Here is a 16,009-nt window from a genome sequence, read left to right on the forward strand (position 1 = left end):
ATGATAACAGAGTATAATAACAATTGAAACGCATTCCTCGGAAGGATACTTTCTTAACACGTGTCTTCGTACATCTTAAGTTTCAACAAATATGGCAGGCTGTGACAATTAACATGTGGATGCTGCGTTCAAGACATAAATAATGTGAGATGGACTAAGTAAGATCTACAATAAATGATCTTGATTAAAGGCGTACTTCGAATGGATCTAAAGGCAGATACATTCTTCGGATAAATTCCTACCAAAAAACTGTGATGCACGGATACAGGAACAAAGTTGATGCAGCTTAAAAGATAAATGAAGAAAAGAGTTTCACTAGAAATTTCAAACGAGCAAGTAATAGAACGGAACGTTACAATTACAGTTTCTATGAATGATTAGTGTGACTGCGGATTTTGAACGTTTATAATAAATTACAAAACAGTTAAACTCGGTGAAATCAATCGTATCGCAATGTTTAATGTCTGCGTAGCTCGGAAAATAAATAGTTCAGACAATTTTCATTTCGCATAGAAATCCGCAGTCCAATGATTAAATTAATTATTCGCCTTCATTGAAAATCGAATACAATCGTTGGTAATCCTTTCGAATTGAGCGATAAATATATTTCTACCTCAGATATGGTCCCGCTTAGATTTCTGAATCTGATATACATACATAGAGACACACGTATCAAGACAGAATTAAACTTTAATTACGACCCGATACCGTCTGAATTAGAGCAGCACACCTCTTTCGAAATGCAAGTCAATTTCTCGGGCATCGCCTGCTTGGAACTCCCGCACTAGATATACTATACAAATATCTACCATAAATCATTTTTTCTTTTTTTTTTCTCTCTTAGTAATTTTCTTTCCTCATTCTCATAGTTCCCATAAATCATTTTTTCTTTTTTTTTTTTCTCTCTTAGTAATTTTCTTTCCTCATTCTCATAGTTTCGCAGAAATGACGCATTCGTTTCTACATTTTCCCGAGACTCCAAACGAGAGTAACCTGAACGATAACAATTTTCGGCTGTTCCCACGATCACTCACTTCGGCCCAATTTCAGCTCTCGGTTATCGCAGCTCGATAATCCAAAAATATCCGCAAGAAGTGAAGGTATCAAAGCCTACTTTCGCGTAAGGCCGACGTTCATCCTTTGATCATCTGACCGCTTAGAGGCGGACGCGATAATCGATGTCATCCTCGGAAGCTATCTCCGTCGTTTGATGGCTCCTTGATCGACTTCCCTCCTATCTCCATAACTTTCCGTCGCCATTAACGGACCGGATCGGCAGGTTGGCTGGGCTTGTAGACCGTCACGGAAGACTGACAACTCCGTTCTCCTCCGTTGTCGCTTCAGAAAGCCGGAGGAAGAAGAAGAAAGCTGTTCTTCCTTCCGTGGTTCACTTTCTGCCCCAGTGCAGAACCCGGTGCCCGTGAGAGAATCTACTGCTCAGAGACCCGTTGCTACCTTTTGAACTGTTACTTCCAGCGCTGCACACGCTCTCCGACCTCATGACGCTCTTCTTCGTCGGCTCCAGGATCTTGTCCAGCATCTGACGGATAGTGCTGTGCTTCCTGTTGAACGGATTCGTGTACATCTTCGTTCGTTTCCCTTCGACGTCTGTTTGCGGAAGATTGGCTGAGTCCAATTGCTGTCCAAAACTTTTGGAAGCGGTATTCACTATCTTCTGATAAGTTGAAGGCTCGATCTAGTCCCAAAACGTCTATTTAATTAAATAGGCTGAGTTCAATTACTGTCCAAAGCTTTTGGAAGCAGTATTCACTATCTTCTGATAGGTTGAAGGCTTGATCTAGTTTATGGATCACTTCTGAATAGAATGTGTCCAATTGTTGATGATTTACTCAACAGAGTAATCAAATCTCTTCAATAATTGGTCCCCGTTGAGAATATTATCAGAGGAACACTGTTCACGACTCCTTACGCTTCTTTCACTGAGAATGTCGGTTCGCTTTTATCACTGTGCGAAAGTTCCGAAGAACTGTTCGAGTCACTAGTATGTACTGTGAACCGAGTCGGGTGTCGGAATGATTTGAAGCGTTGGTCAGTGCGTTTATATATGGTAGACGTTCGGTGACCTTCGTTCGAGCTCGGATAACGTCGTCTAGCGACTCGATGCATGGAAATAATTGGTAACGCAGGTGCATCGGTGCAAGTGCACACGCTTGACGAAAGTCAAGGGTGATGGGTTCTCGTCCACGAGTATGAATACGCTCTCGAAATTATCATTTTTTAATATCAATTAGACTAGAGATTAGAAATTAGTACGTACTCGTCGATGCTCAACTTTTTAATCATTGAACTGCCGAGCATTCGACGCGTCTGAATAAATGAAGATAATTTTTTCATCAGTAATGTAAATTCTTGGTATTCGAATTGAATTATATTTTACCTAACGTTCACTTAACGTTTTTATTTTACTTAATGTTTAATTCACAGTAAGCATACTAAATGTTAATCAATTTGACTAGTATGCAGTCTTGTGTTGGACTCTGTTTAATGAGTTTTTAAAATAATTTGTACGAGTTAAAAAATTACTTTTCACGTCAGGAAAAAAATATGCCTTTGATTAAGAAATAAGCAATGCAAAGATTAAAGTAAAAGAGAATATTCTTTTTATGGAATCTTAAAGTAATATTTTGTCTCAATCGTTTTTAGTGAAATAGTCATCGATATACAAATATATTATAATGGTTTGATAAACTATTTCTACGTCTCCAAGGTTTTTTCCTTATAGTTTCAATGTCTTAAACACGACGAAACAATAAAAGAGTTATTTACATCTTTATCTTGAAAACGTAATAGGTTGTAACAGTTGCATATATAAATTCGTTTCCTATAATCGCTTAAACGTTCTTACAACTTAAAACATTTTAAACAAACGAATATTTATGCATTTTCTTAGGATTTTATATTTGTTAAATGTAAAGTAAAGAATCATGTACAAATTAAAAATTGGCAATTTTACAAAATGTTGTATTATACATACGTATATATTTATTCTAATTTAAACGGTAGTCACATTTGTCTATAAATTAAAAATCTTTTTGTTTTTTGCTTGGAGCACCTACAATAATTTAATCCATAGTCACATTTGTCTATGTATAAATTAAAAATCTTTTTGTTTTTTGCTTGGAGCACCTACAACGGTTCATATTGTATCAGCGATGCAGGCACCACTGCTTTTGGTCTTGGTCTATTTATAAATTTATCACTGCACCTTTGCTACTTGTGTTTCTTGCTACATTAACATTTCAATGATAGGGTACCCGACATGTGTGTAAGTGTCTGTTTGTTACAAAAAAGAAAAAATGTAATTCACTCAGTTTCGAGGTTGCTCGTCGATGTCGAGGTCGGGTGACCATAAATTTCATGTCGCTGATATTCGAAGAAATAGTAATTTCCGAAACGGGAAGGTCAAGCAAGAGAAATCAAGAAAAATGGAGATAAGAAAGAGATAGTTCCGAAGCAAGCTCGTGGAAAGTTCACGGATGAATTCTTTCTGGACGTTTATACCGACGACGGGAACAGATATTTATTTAATAAAGTGTTTCTCGGAATTCGTGTTAAAGTCAAGTGTCGTCGGAATGAACTTCAACGGAAATGGAATTGGCTGATTTATAATTTCTTGTTGATCTATCTCTAGGGGAAAGCCAAGATTCATACTTGGAAGTGATAAATAACGGTTAGCGAAGATAATCAATATTATTTAGATCAGGCCCGGGAAATTTCTTCACCGAAGATAAATATAAGTCTTCATCTGGCGACTCTGTAATGCCCGAATAATGGTAATGGCTAAATTATTGGTGTTAAAAAGGTGTTAGGTAGCGGCCAAGTTTGAATAATTTAGCCCTCCATGTAACTCTTTAAAAATTAAATAGCGTTCTGTTAAACTAATTTTTACAAACGCTTTTTTCAGCGTTGCAAGAGGTATTTCTAAGCTAACGAACTTGGCCGTATTTTGTTTGTTCTCACAACTTTTTACTTCCATAGGAACTTGGCTCCTGTTTACAGGATGTTTTTGTTGGGATTAGTATTTACAGGATGACGACGTCTCTCAAGCCTGATACAGATTTTGTTCACCAGTGATATGCACACAACATATTATTATACCGTAACGGAAGAACTCGACGCTTAGATAAAACAGGAAAGCTTTCGGTCAAATCCTGGAAATCCCACGGCAGGACCTTTGTGAACAGTTCCACTAATAACAAACGCAAATATGTACCCTACGAGATAGCTGGTATCGCAGAATCCGACAAAGAAAATGGATATCTCCGTTATAGAGTACCGGATTCGAAAAAAATGGTTTTCATGCAAATTTTAATAGTACACACGATTTAATTACATGGATACACCCAGCCACGTAAGCCATACAATCGGGGAAACCCCTTGCGGCACGACCTTCGTTTATTGATGTGCGTACGGTTACTTCCCGTGAATGACCTTTTTACAATGCGTCAGCAAAGAGGAAATGAGAATTTCAAAAAAAGCTGTTATGGTCGCAAATGTCCTTGTTTTCTTGGAACAGTCGTGCAAGTTTTCCATGTTATTACGTGTATCCTTGTATAATTATTAATACCAAATTAACGGTAGAATTCAGATTAAGAGAATTTTAAAATTCTGTATATGAGTATATTGATAACTTTAGCGCTGGACGGTGTTGCGAATGTTGATTACATTCGTCTAATCTGGGGCATCATAGCAACGCGACATCAAACGTCTTTCTTTTATGTGAGTTGTTTTCGTCGTATGCGAGAGTTGCATAAATAATACAACAGTGTGATACCGGTGAGCGAGGTTATGGTTATGATGCGAATGATGCGATGCAAGACGCGCGGCGATCACGTGTGCAACGTGCGAGTCTAATTATGTGTTTTTTGATATTAAGTGTTGAACAGTAAACATATTTTGTTCGACACGTGCAGTGGACCAAAGTATGAGTATCCATAAGTAATGTCGTTCCTTGGTATTTCGATAAACTTTTATCCTTGCACATATTACCCATACATATGTATATGGAATTATTTGTATAATACTTTAAAAATCAATTTTTTCACTAATCTATGCACTGTACCTAATTTGGTTGACGTGTGCAAAATGTAAGGACGTGGTGAGAATAGTCGGTATTATACATGTTAACTTTCCAGTTTGTGTTGCATTAAACAAATTACTTCGGTTTTGTAGAATTTTTAAGGTTGCCGAGTTGATAGTCAATGTACCATCAATATATGTATAATCAATTAATATATACATACATATTGATGTTCTTGAATTCTTTTAGCCTGTCTCAAATAGCACCCATCTAATAGTTTGTGTTTCATTAAAAAAATTACTTTGGTTTTGTAGAATTTTTAAGGTTGCTGAGTTGGTAGTCAATGTGTTGACCATTTTTATCAGTTGAAAATAATATACTGATGAATTCTTGAATTCTTTTAGTTTTTCTACTGTCTCAACTAGCACTCATCGTATAGTTGGTACTTCATTAAATAAAATACTTTGTAGAATTTTTAAGGTTGCCGAGTTGATAGTCAATGTATCATTAATATATAATCAATTTGGTCGTTTGCGTAAAATACCACGGAACCCAGCTAAGTAGAGTACACGTGTGATGAGAGAGAGTTTGCATGTTTGAATTCTTTTAGCCTGTCTCAAATAGCACCCATCTAATAGTTTGTGTTTCATTAAAAATATTACTTTGGTTTTGTAGAATTTTTAAGGTTGCCGAGTTGGTATATATACATATAGTCAATGTGTTGATCTTCTTTATAAGTTGAAAATAGTATATTGATGAATTCTTGAATTCCTTTAGTTTTTCTACTGTCTCAAATAGCACCCATCTAATAGTTTGTATTTCATTAAATAAGTTACTTTGGTTTCCTAGAATTGTTAAAGTCGCTAAGTTGCCAGTCGAAGTGTTGATCATCTTTATAAGTAGAAAATAGTATATTGATGAATTCTTGAATTCCTTTAGTTTTTCTACCGTCTCGAACAGCACCGTTCCAATAGTATCATAAGTGCATAACATTCGTAGTCTACCTATGATTACATCATGAAGTGTCGTTTTTAAAATGTTTTTGAATAGAAATTAGTTAATTGCTCTTATTCTTGTATAAAAGTAGTTCTTCCTGCGTCAATATTATAATGCAGCTTGTATAACAATCAATATCGTCCGACAGAACTTCTGACGTCCAAGGGAAACAGAGGCAATAATCTTCGGCATCTCCGAGTATTTGACGTCATTTACAGCGCACGTTTGCAATAGAGCCTGGTAAACATACGCTACAGACAGTTTCCTCCGCGTCGTTAACCAGAGATTCTTCGAAAGGTGCGACTTAAAAGTTCTGTTGCTCTTAAATGACATTAAGGCGGTAGACTCGTTTCCAGAATTGCAAGAACGCGGGATGCTCGTTCTCATTTATCGATAATACAAAGATGGGATTTTTCAGTAATGGGATTTTTCAGTAGTTAAAAGTTAAAAGCGCTAGATAAAAGATCGATGTAGGCTGCGATCCCCTCGAAATTCCTATATTTTACCATACGTTTTTATTTTACCACGCTTATATTAAATTGCCGTGCTGTTGTACGCGTCAAATCTTGTAATCGAATTTTAAATCTCTTCCCATAGTCCAATCTTGCTGAAATTTTGTATACACACTTGCTTCCGGTGACAATAATAGTAGATAATAAAATTTTTTAAAATACTTTCTAAAAACCACGCTTATATTAAAATGCGCTAAAAAGGAGAAAATAATTTTTTTCTGGTTCTCCATAAAATACCGAATCCAGTTAAATGATTAATAATATATTTCCTAAAAATTTTAAGCAATTAGTTCAACATTTCTTCTGTTATAAAATTAGTGTCGGAATAGATAGAAAAATTTCATATGAAGTTAAATCAAATCATGACATTTTAGTGACTATAAAAATAAAAGCGTGGAGCGCTAAACTATATTGACGTAATTTTCGTAGGCGCTCCACGCTTTTATTTTTATAGTCACTAATGTCATGATTTGATTTCAGTTTACATTAAATTTTTCTATCTATTCCAACACTAATTTTATAACGGGAGAAATTTTGAACTAATTGCTTGAAATTTTTGGGAAAAATATTGTTAATCGTTTAACTGGATACGGTATTTTATGGAGAACCAGGGAAACAATTATTTTTTCCTTTTTGGTGCATTTTAATATAAGCGTGGTTTTTAAAAAGTTCTTTTTATACATTTTTACGTTTACGTAATTTGCATTATTCTCAGTCACAGCTTTATGAAAAGGGCAGTTGTACGCGTCCGAATAATACAGTGTTCGGATGAAAATTATTTAAAGAAAAATAAATTTTTAAAAAATACCACGTTTTTCAAACGGACTAAAAAGTATAAAATAAATTTTTAAAAAACGGACTAAAAAGTATAAAATAATTTTGTCTAGCCCCATACAGATTCCTAACCCCGTACAGATAGTCCTGAAAATTTGTGATTGTGAATTTTGAATAGTTATGAAAATACTTGTAAGATTTAAAACGAAAAACATGGGGCGCGGGCAATAGATAGTTGATGCATGAACACTTAAATCACTAACAATTTTATTGCACTGCAAATGATATGAACTTTGTACTGTGTAGCATGTATAGAAAATTCTAGAAGAAATTCAGACCGACAAGCTTCTGAAAGCTTCTAGAAGCATAGTCACGGCCGACATGAGGTAGCGACGTAAGGGGAGCGCGCGAAAAGAGTTGTTGATTTCACGTTCGCGGATAGTGACGAATTCATATAAATAGAGGGTTCACGGAGGTACTCGGTCTATGTATTTGCTATTCTGAGAGAGAGGACGAGGTAAGGATCACAGCCGCTCTTGGTTAGCAGTAGCACCCCGGCAGGAGAGTACGGCGATAATACCTTGTCGAGCGAGAGAGGACAGAGCACCTTCTGGTCGTTTGCGTAAAATACCACGGAACCCAACTAAGTAGAGTACACGTGTGATGAGAGAGAGTTTGCATGTTTGCGATTTATAATTCGAGCAATTGAATAATTTTATATACCTCACCTTCCTGTACCCATGTTCCTAACCAAAATAAATTTGTTTGTCCAGCATATCCTGTTTATTCCCTAACGTTATGGCTACAGCTACAGCGTAAATTATAATTTCTGGGAAATCTTTTTTGCATATTTCATATATCAATGTTTCTAATTGATTATAAAAAATCAGGTCGTTTATAAAAAAGTTGTTTTTAAAAGTTGTACGAATACTTTGTACACCCACTAAGTATACATATGTATACGGTCTAAGGGCCAACCGAGGAAAACTTCAGAAAAATTCATCGATCACTTTTTGCATTGCTAATCGATTATGAAATAATAGTGAGCGTTCAATGAGGCACCTCGTAATTGCAAAGTCGCGCACTTCTCGTTCTAGTCGGATAACTGTACAAAAAAATAAACAAGAATATCCGGTTCGAACCAGAATCCCATAAAATATGCCTTCGTTTAAAACAAAACAACCAAGCACGAAAACGTGAACCCCTTCTGAACCGGTCCTCTCATTTTGTCTGTACAATAAAAACAAAAGAGCTGAAGCAGGCTGAAAACGCTTTGTCAGAGTGCAGGGACATGTTTGAAGTTCGGTTGTAAAAATCCTTCGTAGGAATCGTGTGATTTTATGTTAATAAATGTTTAAATTTGTTTTTTATTGGTAAAAATTGTTCATCATAATTGTAAAGAGTTGGCAATAATACAAAAGTTTATTTTCAAATTCTTTGAATGTCTTTACTGATGTTATACATTACTCTTGACTAATTTGGATTATTAAAAGAGCAAATACATTTTCATGTACTTCTGTTTTTGTACATCCACAGATCCACAGACTATTTATTATTATATTCATTATATCGTACACGAAAACTCCGTTTCTCGACGGACATGTTAATTAAACATGAAGCACATATGTAGGTATAAAGAATGTTTATTTAAAAAGTAGATGTAGTATACCTTATTACCGAGAGTCGAGGAGGTAAAGGACCAACATGCCTCTTAGCTGCCTACGTGAGTAGGGTAACGTTAATCCTCATTTGCTATTTTTAACAATTGCAGAGCACGTTTCCAAAAATGGAAGACAGGATCATTCTCGCTAATATACCCAGTGTACCAAATATCTAAAAGATCTGAAAAACCACTTTTAACCAGATATTCAGGAAGCTCAAATTTCTAAAAATATCTAATCAGGTCGTTTGTTTGTATAACGATGGTTAAATCGAGCAAAAAATTGTTTTACTGAAAGTATTATGATTATATTCTCCCCTCGTACGCATCCTTTCAAGGACCACTCCGGTCGTTGAACTCACTCCAGTAAACCAGTTGATACGCTTATAAATCACACGAGAGGTTGCTATATCGATACGGACATGCTTTTTATATTATAAATTAACATTAAAATTCATAATGTTCTTGAGAATGTGAAAAAAAATTCGTCTATATTCTACACGGCAATTTATAATATTCAGAAATCAATGCAATCAATTAGTTAAACCCATTTGCAAACAATTTACATAATTGCAAAAGATAAAGTAAAATCACGATTATTTTTATGTGTATTTCATATTTGATTTATATTTCTTATATTTATTAGACGCAAAGCAAGTCGATTTCAGACCTGTGAAGCCGAAATAAATAAATAAATATTGTAATTTGTTTGAAACAATCTTATTTTATTAAAGTTGGACTCGAAAACGATAAGGAACAAATATATAAAATGTAACATATACCATTATCACTCTGTCATTAATTTTATATAGAGTTGGTACTTTCGGAAATAAATCACCATTTTGATTGTCATCGTGGGAATAAATCCAGTTGCATAGATGACTCATCATGAAACATTGTTGTCAAGTAAATGTTAAATCCCATAAAGTACCTAACTACTTAACGGTTTCGGAGTGAACATACAGAAACTGATAACGGAAATGTACAGGCACAAACACAAACATATTGAAACTGCAGCGTCATGATTATCCAGCGAATGTGCAACTTTTTTTGTACTAGCCGCTATAACAAACTTGTACTTCGATATTAAATTAAAAGATAGTTATGGAAGTTTTGCTTAATATTTCACTGTCGGCTAAAAAAAGAAATTTCATATTCTACATGTATAATTTAATGCTCGCACAGTTACTTTCTCGGAAATATTTCGAATTCATCAAAACCTATACATCCTACATTCTGTAACATGCAAAATAACATAACAGAAATTCCAGCGAAGTGAAAGTACGTTCCTCTCAACTACAGGTTTCGTTTCTTCCGAAGAGTTCAGCATATGTCCTTCAACTTGGGAACACCCAAGGTCATGATCACAGTGATTCTTCACGCAGTTCATTATGAGACAGGTTCCTGATAAAAATGCAAATCAGCCTGCCTACGGTAATTCAAATTAATTAAAAGCTCCTTTAGCACAAAAAGCTAATTGTTCACAACACCTCGATATGCAATGTGCATAACTAAATCGCGAATCTTTGAGAAAACTAAAAATCGTTTGCTTTAATTGAATGAGATGGAAGCAAAACAAAATTATCTTTCTTCTGTTAATAATTCTAGTAGAGACTGAAGATAATATACTGATGTTCTTCAATTTTTAAAAACTTTTCGCTGTTTTAAATTTAAACGACTCCATTTCTCATAAATGCAAAACAATCCGCAGTCTATATATAACAAAGATGTAAATCTCAGAATATCTTTGTATGGTAAATTCGATCAGTGATTTGTTGCATAGCGATTCAAAATTTACATTTTGCGAGGTCGTAAATTTTGTACACGTTCGACCGCGACGATTTAACGAGACGTCGATTTTTGTAAAATTACTCGCACAAGATTCGTTGAAAATTTCCTATAACGCTGTTAGTCCACAATTTGTACTCCTAATATACAGGGTGTCCCAAAAATGTACTTCAGTGAAAGAGGTGATTCCTGACGCGATTTAAAGTCATTTTTTCCTTTGCGGAAATGTTCTCCGCGGCTTTGTTAAGGAGTTATTAACGAAAAACCACGGGCCAATCAGAGCGCGGTACCAGCGGATGGATTCCGGCTTGGCCAATGCCAGCGCCCCACTCAACAGGACCGCGACCTGATTGGTCCGTGTTTTTTCGCTATAGTAACTTCTTATCAAAGCTGCGGAGAACATTTTCGCCAAGGAAGAAATTTAACAAATTAAATTTAAAATTGTTCCACAATTACTGTTGGGTGCTTCTTATAGAGTTTTTTGTGCTGATTTCGAATCTGTCCTTAATTTTTCTCCCAGATGCACAGTTTTTGAGAAACATGACTTTGAAAAAAAAATCATATTTTTCAACTTCAAACAAATATTGTGGTGTTATTATAAAAGGTATTGAATTGTTCTTTACAGCAAAAGATTCTGCAGACTTTCCCGAATACAGTGATATCCAATATTAATACATTATGATTGTTTAAACATGTTTAAACAATGACCAAAGGCGGAGAGACACCACTTTTGCACCAATTTTTGAGGATATTACAAAATTAGCTTCCAGATCAGAATAAAATAATACAGCGTTTGAAACAATGTCTCAAGACGTATCGTAGGCAACCAGATCACGCGCAAGCTTGATTATATAATAAATTCAGCATAAAATTACTGTCACTCTTTAATGCAATTGATATTAGTTCATGGAATAAGTGAGATAATTGCGACAATTATGAACAGATTAAATCATTAAAGTTGATGGGACTAGTCTGTGAGCGTTCATTATAATGTATTCAGCAATCTTCGATAATTCATTAGTTGAAACTACCATGTAATTAATTAGGAAAATCAGGGCATCATAAAAAATGGGAACTATTTATAAATTGATATCGTATAAGCCATAAAAGGTTAAAACAGATATGTTTTACTTATAAATTGAAATAAACAATTTTACTAAGGGGAGTATAATTTTAAAATAAGTTCCGATTCTACAACGCACTATTTTGTGCTATGTACATGCTGTAGCTTTCTTTAAAAAATGTAATAAACATATCACAATTGTCAGTTTGACAATGCTCTGTAAGCCTAGAGTTAAGTGAAATTTTAATATATACATATATGTATAATTTTAATTTAATAATTTTTTAAATAATTTTAATATAAATTTTAGTATCTCTGCCCACTGTAAATTTTATCAAATACAATATACTGAGGATATTATCTAAATGTTAAATGTAATTAACACAAATATATGTTGCTAAATGTCGAATTTTTCCAGGATAAACTATGTATAACTTGGAGGTCAACTAGTTCTATTATTATACTATACCTTCCCAGTAACGTCGTCGTATATAGAACTTGATTAATGAGTGAAACAGTTACACTACGTTTCATTCTTGCAATTGCGACGGTAAACAAGTAATTAATCAGAAATAAATGAATCCCAACCATGGCACATGTACACACATCAACAATTTAAATCGCAAGTTGCATTGGGATTCATTGGAACTATTAAGTATTAATAACACTACAAATTATATACAATGTCACCAAATAAAGGTCATAGCGTTTATGTACAACTATGCAAAAAATATCAATTAAATGTTTGATAAAATATTCATTTTCCGCGTTCATCGTTCAAAATATACATATTTTATACTATCTGGTATGTCGTATAATAAAATAGTAACATATATTCGATTACGAAATATGTTACACCTGGACGATTCATAACATTAGCACATTCGAGTAACAATGTCCATAAATAATTAAAAATAAAATATTAATATTTTGTTACTGGGCCCTCTCTCTGAAGGATTTTTTCAATTTTTTTGCTACAGAATAAATGTGTTAAGAAAACAATAGTACATTGTATTTTGTACCAGTACATTAATTTTTTACACTACTTGTAACTTAATACAATTTCATCTGCATTTACTATTTTTTACTACTAAGTACTGCTCGTCCATTAGGAGATAACAGCAATTTCGACAGTGGGGCGCAGAGGATCTGAGGAACCCCACTCTTCCGATTAGTGGAAGATGTGTAGCATGGAGTAGGGATGGATATCACGTGGTCCCTACAAGTTTCTCATTGCCATCTCCCGATGGACGATCACTTATTCTGAAAAATGAACGTCTAGTTCCATTTCGTTTGTACTGACGGATATTTATATTGTGAACATTGTATTGTCTCAATACTTTTTCCCAGCACTGTATGTTTGTTTACATTTTGCAAACGTGGATTGAAATATCGAAGACATAATCATAAGCAAAACACTATTTCATCTTTTCTTAATATACCTATATATAACTTAAACATATTTGAAACTATAAAAACTACGAGAGATGCGAGATCTAATGTGTAGAAAATAAATACACAAATAAGATCTTCTTCTCGGAAATGTAAACATTTAATGCCACAGTGGCAAAATCAACAATTATCCAGTATAAATATGTAAACAACACGTTATATAAGTAACAACAAGGATATATACAATAAATAAGCAACAGATATTCTGCTGTAAATTTATTCACATATAATTCTCATGTATCTACTAACGAAAAGCACTGTCTGCTTGATAAGTGGCGTGTACCTTCAAAGTTATTTCTATAAATTTTCTATAAAAAATGATTCGACCAATACAGCTTCAATGGACAGGATAACCTGTCGCGAGGTCGCTGCATAGTTAGCGCTGAATTTATATTTTAAATGAAAAAGAACAACTACATGTCCGCACAAAAATACACTCGTATAATTATACACGTATAATTATAATACTGCATATTAGTAACAAACGATGTTGCACATGTCAAGCGTGTTGTGGAGCAAATGCGCAAGGTTGCACAAGAAATTCACACGATTCCTTCGAAGAACATCAATCAATCATCATTGGTGACCACTTTGAATGGGAAGGTCAATTATTTCATTTGTCTCAGTGACGCAGCTACTTCACGTCGAATTTAAAGAATCAAGGACATGATTGATACATTTAAGAGCTCGAAAAGTATTCCCATAATTTTACTGTCTAAACCGAGTAGTTATAATTTCCTCTGTATAAGCTCTTTTTGTTTTCTATCAACTTATTTTGTTTTCTATCAACTTTTTGAAATAGTAAAATGGTTAGAAAATTTTTATATTTCGAAGTGGAATAAAAAAGAAATAACGTGGTTACAAAAAGTACCAAATTGAAATAGTCACATGCAATGCAATATGTAAGTAGATGTTATTTTAAACCAGTCTGAATGGCACATCAAAAAATATCGAAATGAAGTTTGTGAAATATTCGTGACGCGCGTGAGAAATCTATGAAAGCAAAATATAACGTTCGGTAATTTCAACGACACTGTACTATGCTGCATAGGAATAAGTTATTTTGATACATGTTTCGTGCGATAAGCTTGGATAGTAACGGTGCAATATCTCTTCTCTCCCGTAAAAAGAAGAATTTTTGCAGACAGAGGTTTCTCGTCGAAACCTTTCGATAACTAGAGGAAAAAGTGTGTTAAATAAGCGTCGTCATAATAATAATTCGTTCCGCACGAGCTGAAAGTCGCCAGTGATGTCCACAGTTGTCAGATCTACATCCATCATTCATATGTAGAGATCACAATACACAATATTATCTAAATACACGTGTACTATTTCACTTTAAAAGTGAAATTAAATTTATTGTTGTACCAACAATCGTGAAATTTGTAAAACCATAGTTTTACATTTGTAAACCGTCGATACATAAATTATTACTATCAGTTTTCTGACAATACATATATAAATTCAAATGAGGATGCATTAATTAATGCACGTGTATTTAAATACACATAAATTAGTGCACGTGTATCCGTTTAAGTACTCACAAAGACACGTGTGTTATTAATAGACTGCGAATCTTTATGCAAAATAAAAATATTTTCGTCAATTACAAGACCATACATAAGTATATGAAGAAATTTCAATAACTTTGACGTATGGACTTTAGTTTTTCTGTTTCAGTTTACACCCACCCATTTTTGTCCTAAATGCATAAAATGCGCAGTCTAGTTATTAATATACGTTCAAAACCACGATCTTTAACCCTTAAATGCACGATATTTTGTTTACAGTTTCTATTTATCAAACATTGCTAAAAAAGAGTGTATATTAAGGGAAAAATAAGGGGAAAAATCACATCTTTGTGAAAATATTTTTGATTACAAAATTATTATATGTTGCCATATTTGAGATTAAAAAATCTACGACGCATGAATGGCGCGCACCGTATACAAATACGTGAGCGTTTTGTTGCCTTGTGGCTACAATGCGTAAGAAGCATCCAAACGTTCCTGCAGTGAATGTAGAGCCAGAAGTTCTGGCCCAGAACAGAATGTGTAGCCAAATGGCAACACAATGCATTAATTAGCACCACCTTCATTTTTAGCACACATCAGGGAATTTTTATGTCGTATTTTTACCGAACAAGAATCTTTTGTTAGTTAATTTATACAGGCTGTCCCAAAAATATAATACTTCCTCGAAAGGAGTGATGCATGAGGTCATTTGAAGTAAATTTTTCATTTGTGAAAATACTCACCGCAGCATTGTTGAAGAGTTGTTAATGGAAACCACGGGCCAATCACAGCGCCGTTACAGCAGACGGATCTTGGCTCGACCAATGGCAACGTTACGCTCAGCGGAACCTGTCGCCTTCTATCCTGCAAAAAGAATGGCGGAAATCGTCGTAAACTGTAATTACATGCTAATCATTATGCACGTAATTCACTGCAATAGACGTTTTACAATAAACAAATTAGTGACCAAATGAAAACACTTTGAGATGGTAAATACGTATCATATGTTGTGGTATAAAATATTTCACAAATCATTGAGTTTTTAATGGTATCACCTAACTGCGTTTGTAGACGAAATATTACAAAATACGATGTACGTAGAAGCATGACTATCAGTTTTCCCTATAATATGATTTACAGCAAAACAATCTAGCATGTAGCCGAAATCGGCTTGGATAGCAAAATAAACATTTCTACTGGATAATTAAA

At 34.3% G+C, this 16,009-nt stretch overlaps 1 protein-coding gene across 2 annotated transcripts in view; it reads right to left on the reverse strand.

Annotated features, from left to right (window-relative positions):
• Positions 1-16,009, reverse strand: part of LOC143213990 (uncharacterized) — a 63,285-nt gene that overhangs the window by 46,231 nt on the left and 1,045 nt on the right. For both annotated transcript variants that reach the window (XM_076434444.1, XM_076434445.1), the window contains exon 2: positions 15,544-15,664. In XM_076434444.1, the coding sequence (XP_076290559.1) occupies positions 15,544-15,664 (121 nt within the window). The remainder of the gene's footprint in view (positions 1-15,543; positions 15,665-16,009) is intronic.

The sequence above is a fragment of the Lasioglossum baleicum genome, chromosome 12 (assembly GCF_051020765.1).
Source record: "Lasioglossum baleicum chromosome 12, iyLasBale1, whole genome shotgun sequence".
Classification (NCBI taxonomy): domain Eukaryota; kingdom Metazoa; phylum Arthropoda; class Insecta; order Hymenoptera; family Halictidae; genus Lasioglossum; species Lasioglossum baleicum.